Here is a 15834-nt window from a genome sequence, read left to right on the forward strand (position 1 = left end):
TATAAAGGAGAAATACTTTGCCACAACTCTGTAGATTTGTCTGCTTAATATTTATGATGATTGGCTTCCATGTCAACAGGAACGGAAAACTATTATTTTGTCAACTAACCAGAACTTATCTCAGTAATTGGACTGCTTGTAAAAAAAAAAACCTTGGGACTTCTTGCTCCTACTTCTATTTTGAATGGGCCGTGTGGAAAAAAGGCTTTTTGACAGAAAAATAATATTAAAAAAAACTCCTGAATACCTGCAATGACAGCAAACCCCCGAGGCAGTCATTGTTACTTGGTTTACATCTCCAAGACTCCAGCAGAGGTGTACATGCTAAAAAAGGACGGAAAAATAATGCTTCCTGTGGAGGGGAGCATTTCAGGCAAGTTTGGAGATTGTACCACAATAACTTTAGGTGTATTTTTCCTGAGTTGGATGCGATTCCCTGGGGAGGAACCTGACAATTTTCTGCCTGTGTGGGAGTCAGCAGGGAATAATGAAGATTGGAGCTGCAGAAAAAGGTACTGGCAAAAGGCCTTTCGGTTCACTGTAGCATTTTTATGAGGATGATTTGAGAATATTACTGGTTCTATTGAAGAAAAGAGGAAACAAACCACAGGGCATGTTGAGTTTTTTGATTGTTTTATTTTCATTTTAGCATAAAATAGCTATTCTGTGGTTCCCCATTTAAAAAAATAAATAAATAAAACTGAAATGAGTTGGATATTTATGTATACTCTGAGCAACCGTCAATGTAGGCAAGTGTGAGAAGTGCTGCACACTGATGACTTTCACGAAAACGTGTTATGGAACCTCAGCGGGGGAGAAAATATAAACTGCAGACATGCACTGAAATTTATCCTCCTGCTGTGATGACACTGAATCTAATCTAATCTAAGTCTGGGCGCTGGAGATTACACACCATTAAATGAGCAGGGTGAGGTGAGCAGCAGCAGCAAGTGAATCAGACTTATGGTATAACATTGCCATATGTGCTAAAAAGTCAAGACTGTTGCATAAACACAGAGAGAAAGAGAGCGAGCACATATAAGGGGGAGGAAAACTAAGGTAAAGGAGACAAACAAATTAAGACCGAGAAGTCAGTCAATGTCATGTTTGACTGATGGCTAAAGTAATTGAGCAAAGCAAGACAGAAAAAAACAAGAAGGGAATGGAGAGGCTTGCCTACAGTAAACATTAAAGGAAGTAATAAGCCAACCATCAGGCAGTTGTTGTGGTAATAGGAGCTGAGGGGAAAGGACGACTTGTGGTGGTTGGATATCTCACTCAGTTTCTCCGGGCTATTAACCAACTGGGAGGCGGAGGAGGCAACAAAAAAAAAGAAGAAAAAAAAAAAACCAAGCAATAGAATAATATATTACCAACAGGAACTGAGGCAGAAGATGAATATGAGTAAGAAAATGGATGAATGGTTTTTATGATTTCTAAGCTCGGAGAATCTGAGGTGTTGAAGAAACACAGAGGCACATAAGTAGAAAACTGCATTGTAATAAAAAGAACCCATCAAACACTTAGTTGCCCACTTTGTCAGTGTCATGACTTCCTCTTTGGCACCTGCTGCCATTATTGCTGCTGTTCCAGTCGTGTGCAACATGTACGCTGAGCTTATTTTCTCCTCGCACCTTCGCAGGTATTGAAGTGCTTTACAAAGAAAAATTCATGGTTCTTTGGAGCTGAATATGTTGTACAAATCTAGAGTAAAGTTATCAGAGCACAGAATTGGAAGTGAATGGTCTGTTTAATGCTGAGCCACAAAACTTAAGAACTCCATTAAAAAGGCTGTTTGTCTTATTTAGTAAACCTTTTATATGTCCGTTGCTTTGGGAAAAACCCTGGTGTCTTGAAGTATGTGGATGCAGCATTATTGTTATTTTCCTAATCTAGCATTTAATTACTATAATTGCCAAGTAATTCTAACACCTCAAAGTGATAAAAACCTTTTGTCCTTCCTTTGTAACAGCTTTCACTTCGAAGTGAAGTGAACGATAAAGGTCAGAAAGGATTTTAGAGTTTCCAACAATCTGGAAACTCTAAGTAGGAATTGACAAGCAGGAAAAGCAGTAATTCCAGTCTCTGTGAATCCCCAACTTGTAGTTGGTTTGTTCAAAAACTCATGATTGTGCGAGGAGGAGAACTGTCTCTTACAAGTCTGAGGCAATGATTCTCGACCTGTTTCACCCCCCAGATGTCTTGGTGGACTGACAGATTGGGATCTTGGCTGCAGGAATGTGGGTGCTGCTCCAGTCTATTGTGGCAAACGGAGCTCAGCCAACAGGCAAAAGCTCTGAGTTTACTGGTCTGTACATGCTGCAATCCTTGCCTGTGTTCATGAAATATGGATCACGACTGAAAAAGAAATTCTGGTTACATGTGAGTGGAATGAGCTTTCTGTGTGGAGTGAATGGCTTCAGGCTGAGGCAGGTTAAAGGAGAGGTTTTAGTTGAGATGCTGCTTCCTCTCATTGAAAGGAGCACGCTTCCTTGAATCGGGCGTCTGGTCAGGATACCACCACCAAGGTGGAAATCTAAAATCTGTGGCAGGGATGTTTTATCCCTTCTGGCTGGGGAACGCCTTGGTGTCCTCCAGATTGAGCTAAAGATTGAATTCATGCTATTTCAGTAAAGAGTTCACACTTTAAAATCTAATTGACGAGGAATTCCCCTGGTACGGCTTTTAGATGAACTGTGCCGTAGGATTTCCTTTCACTAATATAAGCTAATGTGTGATTTTTCTGCCTTTTCAGTATTAAATTTGAGTATCTGGAACTTGTTTTGTTCTCTTGGAAAATCAGAGTTGTTTTGCGGGAGAACATGGGCGGGTTTGTGTGTGTTGGGTCTTATCTTTCCTCTGAACTGAAGCGCTGTTGTCCCACCCAGTGGCCGGTCCACAGGGACCTGGAAAGGAACTTGCTGTGGCGTGCAGCCCTGTAAACTTTAATTCTTGATAAATGGAAATGTGTGTCACCTATTAGGAAATCTGCGCTCCTTTTTCCTCGTATTTAGTTTTAACTGGCAGATTAGTTTGAAGCATATTCTCATAAGATGAAATGTGACACAGGGAGGAGCCAGAATAAGGGATGCAGTTATCGATTCAAATGGTATTCAATCAACAAGAAGCCTATTATGTATAGATTTGTAACTGTAATGAAGCTCTAATTCCCAGGCATCATCTTGAGGTCTCAGTTGGAGCCTCTGTTGGATCAATGGAAAAGTTATTTAGGGGCGCACAGAAACTGTCAAGATTATTTCGTCTGAGCGCTCTCAGAGCGGACTGCTAGCAGCGGGGCCACTCGGTTCAGAAAGTCTTTCCCTCCGCTGAACGATGTGAACCCTGAATAAATTGTTTCAGTCAGAGAGCTGAAGTAAATGTCACAGCAGAGCTTAACAGCATGTCTCATACTTCTGTAAAAGCTAACTGTAAACAAAATGTGAAGAGACAGCCGGTTTATAGTAGTTCATGGTGTCAGGGGATTTGAAGGTCAACCTTTTGTTCCTCTTGAGTGCTACTTTTGATTTCCAGTAGCTTACTCTTTGAGGAAAACAATAATGTTTAACCTAGATGTGGAAGGTAATGGTAGATATAAATGGGGAGGGTTATGTATTTTTTTGACACTTTGTGCCATTTTATAGCACAACCTAGTAATTGCTACCTTGTTATGAAAGGATTCAAGGATTCCTCAAACATGCGTGAAAGAATCAAAGCAACATTTCAGGTATGTTTTTGAAATAACATTCTAACTTGATATAGAGCGCAAACCCCCCAACTTTTCATCTTTTGTACATAAACTTTTCTAAATTGATCTAGGGGTTATACTTTAAGTAGTTTTTTATGATGTTTGTAGATTATGTATAGATACATGAGCAGCACTGTATGGCTGTTATCAAAAACATGAAAATGTTTTGCCCTGGTTTGGTGAGGATTTACACCCTTTCCCCTTGATGCATGTTGTGTTTTCTGTTATTTTTTTCCTTCTGGGCCATCTGCATTTTGTACATCATGGCTTTTTAAATTTTGTTTTATAAATGTGGTTTAACAGTCATTATATTTAGCTCATTGTTATTTGTGAATTATCATATTCAAATACCCCATTTCATCAACTTTAAATTACAATAATTGTCTACATGTCATAATTCTGCAGAACAATCCTATTCTTCCTTTTTTTAATACAGTGGACTTGTATTTAATTATAAGTTATTGCATTAATGTAATTGGTTCAGTCACCTAACCTTTAAAGAGCTTGTTCCCGAACTCAGCAGGTGTCTGCCGTCTGTTTTAAATTAGTTACCTTGACAACAACTTTATTAACAATCACATTAGTTTTAATGAGATGAACTACATGTAAGTACAGACCTCCACCACAGCTATCTGCTGAATGACAAAGAGCCTTAAGATACAGAGCAAATTTCAGAAGAATTGGTTAAAATGTCCGGTTGGGAGGAAAGAATTAATAAAATGAAAAACCCAGGGCGCAAGAGCCTTTGAGCATTAGTGATGAGCACAGTGATGAGATGTCTCAGCAGGACCTTGCTTTACAATTCAGGCAGTTCAGCAAGTTGATAGCCTTTAAAATTCAATGACAGTATTTTTTTTTGCTTCAAAAGCTTTGCTGCCAAATGCTTAAATCATTTTCTGATTCTATAAATATTAAAAATGTGAACTTTTAGGAAGTACATGCTTTTTTTTATTTTATCCTTTTTATTCTTACATAGCCAGCCATTTTTTTTTTATTATCAGTAATTAAAAATAATCTTAAGCAGCAAACACTTTAACACAATCCAGTTACTGGTTTCAGGGTATTGCAAGCTTTTAAAAAGTTGCTGATTCAAATTTCAACTGTGGTTCTCTTGGATTAAAGTTTTAATTTATACTGGACAAGGTGCCAAAGTAACAAAGGTTTTATATTTCTGTATGGAGCATAGGATAAAACATTTTCCACCATTCTCCCACCTGTCGCCGCCCACTGCCCTTCAGCTGTCTAAGACAAATTTGGCTTTTTGGAAATATGTACAGTCATGAAAAACACAATTAAAGTTAAAAGAGAGTTTTTACTTTTCCTGTTTCAAAAGTACAGCTGACAAGCTAACAAAATAAGACTGAATAAGCAGCTAGGCCGAATAATTTTTCCAGCTGAGGCTTCTTACACTTGTAACGCCCTACTAAAAGTAGAATGAAAAAATTATGACTAAATTTAGTAAGTTGGGCATTTTAAGTAGATCTATGCAGCAAAGTTAAAAGAAATAAAGACGATGAATAAATGTTAGATATCATTTTATCTTTTGTAAATTATGGAATATTATTTTGGTATTGGGTACAATTATTGTTTATTTAAAAAAAAAAAACAAAGCTAGCTTGCTGCAATGTAGCAAGTTAGCTTGTGATGTAATTTTTATTGTGTCCATTTTAAATGAGTGCTACTTCAAATACGATGTGGAGTTGGAGGAATTTTATTATTGGTATCCACAATGGACACCTTTTGAAGGTTTGCTTTCTGATAAAATGTTGAATTAGGTAATGTCAACTTTTTTCTTTTTTTTTTTTTACTGTTACCCTAAAACAGGCAGAACAAAAATAAGGCTGATGACTTTTTTTCTCTATGGGTGTGTGAAATGTCTTAAAATATTATAACTGTTGTAATTGACCATTTGACTTGGTATGGCTAGTCAAGGCAGTAAACGTCCTGGACAAATCTACGTGAGTGTAAATGAATGTCACTTACAGTAGGTAGGATTGTTATAGTGGCCGCACACATTGATATTGCAAAGCAACATATTGTCCCTCTCTGCTGGCTGCATTGTGTCTTCTGTTGGTTTGTTTGTGTAATATTGGTGTAAATGAAGGGGTTATTTATTCATAGGGCTGCATCATATATTAATGGTTATGCAAAATGTGGAATTTCTGCTGCTGCTTAAACATATTAGGACTTCTATTGTTCAGTGCTAACCAGATAAGAAGTGCCTGTTGGTAAGGTTACGTAGATATGTTGCAATTCCTGACCTGAACTGCAAGCAGACGCCACCTTTAAGCTATTTTGTTTATCTTGTACGCTCTGCCTCCATCTTAAGGTCATCTTCTTGCAGCCTTGTACAGGCACTAAAAAGCTTCCCCAAAATCAATAGTTGTTTACGGAACAACCACACACAAAGGCTTGTAATCAATTTCCACTTTCCTCTTTAGAAGTTTGCAAATGAATCCTGGTATTCTTTGCTTTTGATTGCAAATGCATGGATTGTCTTTTATTTATGGAATCTGTTGAATAAATTATCAAGGATCTGTTTGACATTTAATTCCTGGTTTTTGTAACAGCAGCCCTGTCATATCAGTGGAGATCGGCTGTAAATTGAATGTAGGTTAACCTTTTGTGATGTGCTTTAAATTTCTTTTTTTTGACATCAGTATGCTTCACGTCGCTTTCTTTAATTACGTGACCTTATCGTTTAGATAAATCTAACCTCCACATTTAGTCGCAGGCTCAAAAACGGAAACTTTTATCAACGTCATGTGGACACACTTTGTTCGATATGTCATCTCGGCATCATGAAGACCAGGAACAATTTCTATCCCTTTTAACTAAATGACTCGAGCCATTTAGAAAATAGAGATAATGAGAGCTTCACCATTTTAGCCAATCTGTTATATTTGCTGAATTTATCTTCCTCCTTTTGTGTTTTTGTCATTCTTACAAGTAGCTAATGTTTTGTTAAGATACAAGTGTTTTCATGATGGGAAGTTCATTCTGGGCATAAGGGACTAAAAAGACTGTTTAAAAGACTTTGGCCTTCCTGTATGAAGAGCCACTACTGGAACACGGTCAGTCCTTTATGTGGTTTGAAGGATTTCTAAGTTTTAATGCACACAGCCAGATCCTTTCAACACACTGTTCCTGCAACATCATGTTCCAGGATCAGTTTGTGCCATAGTTTCGTAAATCATTATTGTATTAAATTGTTCTAATTATAAAAATTGCTTAGACTCATGGCGAAAAAAAAAATGAGAAGAAAAGTCTCTTTGATGCTTTTTTTTTTTAAGGGAGATAATTTGGAGCTGCTTTGAGGTCCATTTGCCAAATTACTCAAATGTTCTTCATGTTTGAAAGCACATACATGTGCACTCTACTGTTCTCAGTGCTGAACAGTTATTACTGGGGTTTTTTGTGCATGTTTTTTACGTTTTCACAAGCTGTTAAATTCTTCAATTACTAGTTTTATTTTACTTCTATGAATAAATGTTGATCTTGTTTGATATGTGACAAATGCATGGGGCAGTCTTTGATTCTTGTGCTATTTATATAATCTTGTTTTCCTTAACGAGAGCATTTTTGCAAAAACCCCACCTGATTTTGCACGTTAAGCAAAGACAAAAATTATAAAGTGACTTTTCTTTTACTTCCACCCTTTCTTTAAGATCTTTTTTCTTTCTTTTTCAATTTAGTTTATTACATTTCTTCTATTTTTTTTTTCTTTTTATGTTGTTCCCACTTTTTTAAAATCTCTTCGTAGGATGTCACTTCTCACTTTATCTCCCACTGGTCATTAAGTCAGTTATACTTCACCTCTTGCTGCTTTTGCTTTGGGAATTGGAAGCAGTACCCTTATAATGGTCTAATCCTCTTAGCTCAGTGAAATTGCTCAACATTAACCCTCAAATGCCTTGCCCTAGGCTGCATACATTAACTGGTTTGCATACTTTTTCTGCTTTTTTTTTTTTTTTTTTTTTTTTTTTTTTTTTTTTTTTTTTTTATCTTTTGATGCAAAATTGTCAAGCATTTTCTAATTGCAACTTCTCCCGCTTGTTGAATGTTACACTTGTAAAATGTGTCAATTCAGAACAGCTTGATTATATGTCCTGCAGAAAAAAGAGACATCTTTCAAACCAAATTTGTTGCCATGCATCAAAAAATGCTATTAAAGAGCCTCAAGTGTGTAAATATTTTTAATTAGCTAAGCGCACTTCAAAGTGTTCAGCTTATGAATATGCAAGGTTTTATTGTGGTGTTTTTGTTCCATCCGTTGACAGCCATCTGTCGGATGTCTTTGATGCACACCACATGTTTCCTGCTGTTCGAAATGCCAGCACAGGCTCACACTCGTTCACGCCTGCATACAGGTCTACTCAGTTTAATAAGTTTTAATACATGATGCATTCTAGCAGAGCCTTTTCAGAATTTTTAGATATTTTAATTTTCATGCTGTTGCAAGTATGACTTTCGATTTCGAAATTGCTGTTCAGAAATCTTTGTTGTATTTAAGTTTTAGGTGTTAAGATTGAAATTGCTGCTAATGAAAGATATTGGTAATTTATAAAAAAAAAAAACACACACACACACACACACACACACACACACACAGATGATTTTGGGATAATTCGGGAGAGGCCCTAATATTTTAGCTTTCGGCTAGACAATTTTCAGTGTCATTCACCCTGACTTGTGACGAATCAGTCAAGAAATTAAGCAACCAGGCTAGAAAAAGATAACACTTTAGACTCTTTATTGGATAAAGTTTCAGGATCAGTGAGAAGTTTTTGAAATTAAAGTGTGAAGGACAGACGTGTATCTCGGCCTGAAGTAGGTTTTTTACCTTTTTCTTTCATGGAATATGAGATTTGCATGGAAATTTAAAATATTAACTTGATAATCCTTTAAGTATTTTAAACATAAGAACCTGTTTATATCCATTGCCTTTGTCACCTCTGCTCCAAATGTTTTTTTGAAATGACAAACAGGTCAGAAAAAATAACTTGAATTTGTTAGAGTTCATTGGTGTTGGAAGGTCACAGCTTTACATAAACCGGAGATTTAAAATTTGTCATAAAGTTTTCCGGTTTCGTGCAATTTTTTTATATTTTATTTTTGAAGCAGCCCTATGCTGACGTCTAACTGCAAATAGGTTATTATTTTTATTATCCCCTTTTCTCCCTTACATGTTGCCACTACTTCTCAGCTCAAAAGGTAAAATATTTCACATGTCAAATTCTCTCATGTTTCTTTAAGTCCTTCACGTTTCGCTCTCAGTTTTCCATCCGTGCAGTCTTCTGCTTCACTCTTTGACCGTTTCTACTTTTTTTCTCACACTGAATGATTTCTGCTTATTGCACCTTAACTTAGTTTTTTTTTTTTATCTCTGAAATTCTCCCTCTTTTGCCATGCTCTCTGCCTGTGTAGGCCTCAGGAAGTGGGTGTGCGCCGTGTGTTGAATTGGTTTAGGGGAGAGAGAGGTAAAGAGAGGAGGGGGAAGGGAGGATACTGATTAAAATAATAAACAGCTGTGTGATAGACTGGGGCTAGTGACCAGTGAGATCAAGAGCAACAGAGAGAAGGGGAGAGGATTCAGGATGCCAACTTGGAAGTTTGCTGGACCCTGAATTGGGTTGATTCTAAGGAAGTTTCTTCATCTCAGCTCAGCTACTTCTATTTTAACTTTTTTTTTTCTACAGTCATCGAGGGTAATCAGCAGATCTCAGCCTCTAGAAGCCACAAAGTCGGAGTCCTTGTACCAGATTGTGACGCAGAGCCTTTAGGCAGCTCGCCGCGAACATGTGTCTCCAACAAGAAGAAGAAGAAGAAGGCATTCTTTGACTAAGTGGCCCAGCCATGGCAGTGATTAGGAGGGTGTGATGGAATGAGACCATACTGGAGTTTGAGACCTGACGGGCAGCTAGTGGGAGAGACGCTGAGGTAGCTGCTTGAGACTTCACTGAGGGGAAGAGAAAAAGCAGCCCATGTGCTTCTTTGTATCAATGACTCTCTTCTTGAAGTGCTTGCGGTTGCGTAGCTGGCAGGAATGAAGTGCTTTTTATCTCGATAATTGAGGACAACCACCCCGGCCCCGCCCTGGATTGGACAGCTGGACATGGTGTAAACAGCTTCCTTCATGCCCAGAAGGGAAGTGGAGGCAGGGAAGCATAACGGGGTGGAAGGAGAAACGCCAGCCCCAAAAACCGCACAGGTTCACAGAAGCCGACTTGTTCCTCAAGAGACGAGTTGTTACCTCCTCCCTGCAGACCTCCACCCAAGATTTCTTGGATTTCCCCCTTCGGTTTCAGTGCCTCATTCGTGGCCACCGGAAGTCAAGTGTCAGCCTCCAGCTGTGACTTTATTAAACCTCCAGTGGCACTAGTCGTCTTGAGGTCCAAGTCCCAGCATGACTGCAGGGCAACTCTAACCCTCTCCACTCAGCTGTGTGCCCGCCAGAGGAGGATGCTACTACTGCCATGGGTTGGGATTGGGCGAGCACACACACCAGCACACGTACGCGAGTGCTGCCAAGTGTGTAAGTCGCCTGTTTCTGGACTGCAACCTGGATTAGACCCTCTGATGCTGAAGCTTTTCTTAAACACAAAGTTTATTTCTCACGGGATCCAAGTTTGCTCAGATCTTGGAATTACTAATGATCTTATTCCTGACGTTGGAGGATTGTACTTTGGTAATAACCACTGGAGAACTTGCCAGATTGTTCTTGGTCTTTAATATTCTGCGGCCACTTTGACTGAGAAGATGTAGAGACTGCAGTGAGTGGGAGGAGCCACAGCACACTCTCGAGAATGATTGGCTTGAACTTCAGTTTGCATGAGCTGCTTGGAAAGTTTGAACAGGTACACATCAATAAATAACTATTCTTTTATTTCACTTGAGTTTTGTGTTTAAGCAGCATTCACGTGAATTATCAAAACAATTTTTTCTTCTGTATATTTGCTGCATTGTGATTGTTATGATGGTCCAGCTGTCTATTGGACTTTTTAAGTGCAAAGTTGCCAATTTGAATCAAAATTAGACCTGCAGTTTATTCACTTATTTAGTGCCAATGTTATGATGGGGTATGGTCAATATTTCCATTTCCTGCTTTTGATGTCATTTAATGTTTAGTTCCTGGAGTCCTTAAATCTTGGGTTAAAATCTAGTTTTAGAGCTTTGGTTTTAATGCTTTGTTTTTCTTTTAAGTATATGTTTTTACATGTGGAACTTGTTTAAAATCAAGATTTTTACAAAAAGCACTGATATCTTGCCAGATTGCTACCACTGCATCCTTATGCCTGTAACGCTTTCACATGCAAGTAAAATGCTTTCCTTGTTGTGCTGATCTGAGACCATTTGTGGGGACTTAAAACTCTGTATGCTAGTCAGTAACTCACTGATAACATTCATATAGTAGTAAACAGAGGCCAATTGTTGCTGACTTGATGACCCGTGGCACATAAATGTTTTTTTTTTGCGTCCGCGTGTGGAGAGAAAATGATCTGTCACTACATTGCGAGCCCCTCAGGAAGCACATTGACATACATAAACTCCTGCCTCCAAGTAGTCATTCACTGGGAGAAATGAAATTTAAAGGCTGCTTTGTAAATTAATATGTCTGCCTCTGCGTGCCCTCACAGTCTGTGTTCTGTCTTGAGTCTTGAATTCATTTATGTGGTTGTGTGTGTGTGTGTGTAGTCGTCTTTTTATTTTATTTTTTATTTATTTTTATGTGGAAACTGAAGTGCAAAAGAAGAAGGAAAGGGAAGCACTTGGGTAATGACTTGAAACGTAGCCAGCTGGCTTTGTTGGAGGGTGTTTTTCTGTCTTTTACTTTAACTGTGTCCATCTAGCTTTCCATCACTCATCCTTAAGGTCTTTGTCTACGCATCTTCACCCCTGGTGTCTCATTGCTCTTCCCTTGACCTTTTAGAGTAGTGCCTTTTCTAGGTTATTATCTCTGTAGATCACATCAGTAGGATTGGTTAAATGTCTATTGATAATCAGTAAATTACAGCATGTTCGATTCAGTTAGTTTTGTGGGAGGTGTTTCTGGACTTTTTGTTTACTCACAAAAACAATTTAAGCTTTTTGAAGTTCATTTTCCATGGTTTTGTTCTTCTGTGATGTGTGACAGTGCAGCCCAGGTAATCACAACTTTATAAACCCCCATACTTATGTTGGGGCCTTCATATTTCACAGCACATCTCTTTGGTGCTGTGGATTTTCAGATTGAGACTCAAGGATCAGGTGTTCTGGTCTCTCAGATGTCTGTTTGGATCAGGTTCTGCAGTGAATCGTTGCCATGTCAACACCTTGGATGCTTTTACCAGTTGTCCTTATCTGGGCGTGCACATTGACTTGACTTTAATTGATGTTCTCACCAGGAGTATCATGATATTTTGTGTCAACAAGAATGAAGCAAAGTTAAGCTTTAGTAGTAGCTTGAGAAATGAAAAAATCCCCATTTTGTTGTTTTTCACAAATGGAGTAAAGATTTAAAAAAATCCCAAATTGTGGGATATGATTAGAAATGTGTTGCTGATTTCCGCTGTTTTTTTGTAAAGCTCTAACTTCTGATGCCAACTGTTCCTGATTTCTCTTTAAGAACAGTAAACTACTACATTTGAAATAGTTAATAGCTTTAGTCCTGTGAGAGGGGATTAATTATTAATATAAGAAGAAATCTGATAATCTGAAACAGTGCTTTATTCATTTAAGATTAAAACTGTTTGGCGAGTGTACTAGCATTTGGGAAATTGTAGTTTACTTGTTGCAAACCTGAGAAACGGTACTTTTTCCATGCTTCCACGAATAATGGCTCAGTGCAAATGACATACAAGTATCAGCTAATGATTGGTAATTTCCCACTTACTGTCCATTATTAGCATTATAGTCCTCCAATGTAATGAGACCGTATGTCTCGTTGCTACTCCCTTTATCTACACTAATTTTGTCCCAAATCCAAATCTGCCTCAGTGCTCCAGGCAGTTCTACTGTCATCCACACTGTTTTTGGAGTCTTTATCTTCATTTGGGTTGAGCCAAGTTGAACGAGCTGAGGGGAGTCCCAGCTGAGAGAGAGAGAGAGGAAAATGGAGCAGTTTTACACATCTAAAAATAAAACGTTTGACAGAATCCTCTGCCTACGTCAGCCTCCCTTGTGGTTCAACATTTTCACACAAATGCTCTTTGAGTTCTGGTTGTGTAACAAATCTGCTCTGTTTAGCACATACTGTTGATTGTGATTGCGTGCTGCAAATGCACAGCATGAGTAATAACCATTATGTTGCAAAAACCTGATCAAACATACATGCATGCAGCCAAACCTTCTATAGAAATTTGCTTCTGGTCTGGGCTCACTTGCCAGTGCAGTAAAAGAGTAAATGTTAAACTTCTTGAACTCAGAGTCCCTTGTGAAACTTTTCTTCCCTCTGAAAATGTGTGCAGTGTCCCATAAACTCATTCGAGGCTAATCTGTGCATGAAAATCCAATATTATTGGCTTTGACAGTCTAGAGGTAGCTGCAAAATCCAATGTGGGGTAAAACGAAGAAAACTTTCTGCTTAATTATTAATTTTTTAATTGAGAAAATCTTTTTCTGTTTTGCAGGACATCCAGGCAGAAATTGATGCCCACAATGACATCTACAAGAGTGTGGATGGGAACAAATCGAAGATGGTCAAAGCTCTGGGCAACTCGGAGGAAGCTGTGTTCCTCCAGCATAGGCTAGATGACATGAACCAACGCTGGAGTGACCTCAAGGCCAAATCAGCCAACATCCGGTAATTAGAAAACCGTCCAACCCTCATTAAGGTAGTAGAAGAAAATGTCATGTCCATTCAGAAAGGCCTGTGCAGCCAAAATCCTACAGCCAGCTCCAAAAGACGCAACATCACAGAGCTATCCGACTCCGATTCATTGGTCAGCTGACCAGTAAATCATGTCGGTGACGAAATGAGTTAAAATTAGAATTTTGTAACTAAATACCAAGGCAACAAGCACTTGCTGTCTACTGATAGCCAAATAGTTTCAGAGAATTCATTTTTTCTTTGACTCCTTGTGTGAGGTTGTGCCTAGCAACCTCCAAATAAACAGTACACTGGGAAACAGGGTTAGTTAAAATGCTGCTTGGCTTGTTGTTTAGCATCCAAAGTTATTTTGCAGAAAGCATATTCATGATACTATTATAGAATATGACAGAAACATAATTAATAACACAAATTCCCGAAAAAGTTTCCTATGTTGACATTGGTTCAGATGTTTTCTTGGAGTCAGACTGGTGATCCATAGGGTTTAGAGCACTTAGCTTTGTTTTCTATGTTTTCCCCTGCAGTGCCTTGCAGAAGTATTTTCTTGAACTGTACGCTTACATCCATTTTATCAGTGCATTTGAAAAAAGCACATAATTGTGAAGTGGAAAGAAAAAGATCCACCGTTTTGAAAATATCTTAAAAATGAAAACAGGAAATAAGTAGCATGTAGCATTTGTCCTCCAAATCAGTACTTTGCAGAAGTACTGATTTGCACTGCAGTTACCACTGCTGTTTGGTTGTGGTATGTCTCTACCAGCCTGTCATATCCAGCAAATGTTTGTTCATTCTTCCTTTAAAATCGCTCAGCCTGGATGGAGAGCATCTGTGAACATCGGTTTTCCGCAGTACTCTCAGCAAAAGTTGGACTTTGGTCTAATCTCAGAGCACTGTTTTTTATATAACAAACAGTGAAAGAGGCTCTTAGAGCATTTTTTTTTCTACCACCAAAGGCAGCATTTCTGAGCTAAACAATAGTTCTGTTAACAGATACAACCCGTGACTCCTCTATAGTTACCTTTAGCCTAAAAAATATGAAAAATAATGGATAATTTTGTCTGTGGTACTCTGTTTTGGTCTTTCACATATAATCCAAATAAAACCCACTGTAATCGGGGTTTTCAGCATGACTGAACTTGAAAATGTTCAGCAAGAATAAATACTTTTCAAGGTGTAAATAAATCACTTTGCATCAGCTGCTGTGATTACGCACACCAGTGTGGCTCAAGGATGGATGAAAGTATGGCTTCTATTACCTCCCAAGGAAAAACCTGAATAAAATATGCCACTCTTTGTTCTGGTAGGTGAAGTTAAGCCAGCCTTATCCTTTTCATGTTTTTAAATGTCAAACTTAAGTAAAAAAAAAAAAAGCTTTTTTTCTTCATTTAAAAAAAAAAAACCTAAACAAAGTTGTGCAGTATGCAAAATGCAAAAACCTTCCTGAAAGACCAGAGTCTTTTAGGAAGCTGTATAAACGCAAATAACTCTGTGCCAGCCACAAGTCTGGCATAAATAAAATGGATCATCAGTGTGCACAAGTGTTGATGCTGAAGAAAGTGAGGGTAGAAGTGGAGATGACAGGAGCCAGATGGAGACGTTCAAAGTCCAAATGGAGGAGTGGGAAACGAAAGAAGCAGCACAGCAGAGCCACAGTTGCAGGCAGGAAATGTTAGAATGACTAAAGAGAAAAATATAACCTGCTGGAGGTGATTCTGAATTTAGACTAGACTTAGTTCAGAAACATGAGACTAACTGAGTCTCATTTGCCTTCATGCATAGGAGGGGGGGCAGACAGTGCCTGATTGTGTATAATATACAGCCCATTATGGCTTAATTGCAGTACATTTGTAATTAAAGGTACCTTGTTGGGTAGCAATAGGAGCAACATTACGCTCAAAGGGGAGGAGAAAAAGAAGAATTGCTTCCCAGCATCCTTAGTACACAGATAGCTGCTAATTAAAGTGGGCTCCTGCCCACTCAGTACACCCAGCAGCTTCTATTCAATAAACAGGTTTAAGTCACCCACTGAAGTTTGCAAAATGTAAATCTAAACGGGCATCGAGGAAAACAGACACAGATCTATACTATAAATTTGTGCAGAATTGAAGCTTACATTTTTTACACTAAGTGAAGTGTTTTCGCTATTTATTTATTTCATTAAACTTATTTTAAGCCATTGTATTTAAGATTTAAATATGGCCAAAAACGCTTTTTTTTTTTTTTTTTTTTTTTTTTTAAATTTTATATATATAAAAAAAATTTTAAAAAAAAAAAAAAAAAA

The 15834-nt window shown here is 38.1% G+C and overlaps 1 protein-coding gene across 11 annotated transcripts in view; it reads left to right on the top strand.

The window, feature by feature from the left end:
* Positions 1–15834, top strand: part of utrn (utrophin) — a 192255-nt gene that overhangs the window by 99030 nt on the left and 77391 nt on the right. For 10 of the 11 annotated variants that reach the window (XM_015049921.1, XM_015049918.1, XM_015049926.1 and 7 more), the window contains one exon: positions 13354–13526. In XM_015049921.1, coding sequence (XP_014905407.1) covers positions 13354–13526 — 173 coding nt within the window. Of the gene's footprint in view, positions 1–9706; positions 10603–13353; positions 13527–15834 lie in introns of those variants that run through there. The other variant, XM_015049928.1, reaches the window with a different exon arrangement.

Source organism: Poecilia latipinna, unplaced genomic scaffold (genome assembly GCF_001443285.1).
Source record: "Poecilia latipinna isolate Pla-1442-1.1 unplaced genomic scaffold, P_latipinna-1.0 Scaffold966, whole genome shotgun sequence".
NCBI classification, from domain to species: domain Eukaryota; kingdom Metazoa; phylum Chordata; class Actinopteri; order Cyprinodontiformes; family Poeciliidae; genus Poecilia; species Poecilia latipinna.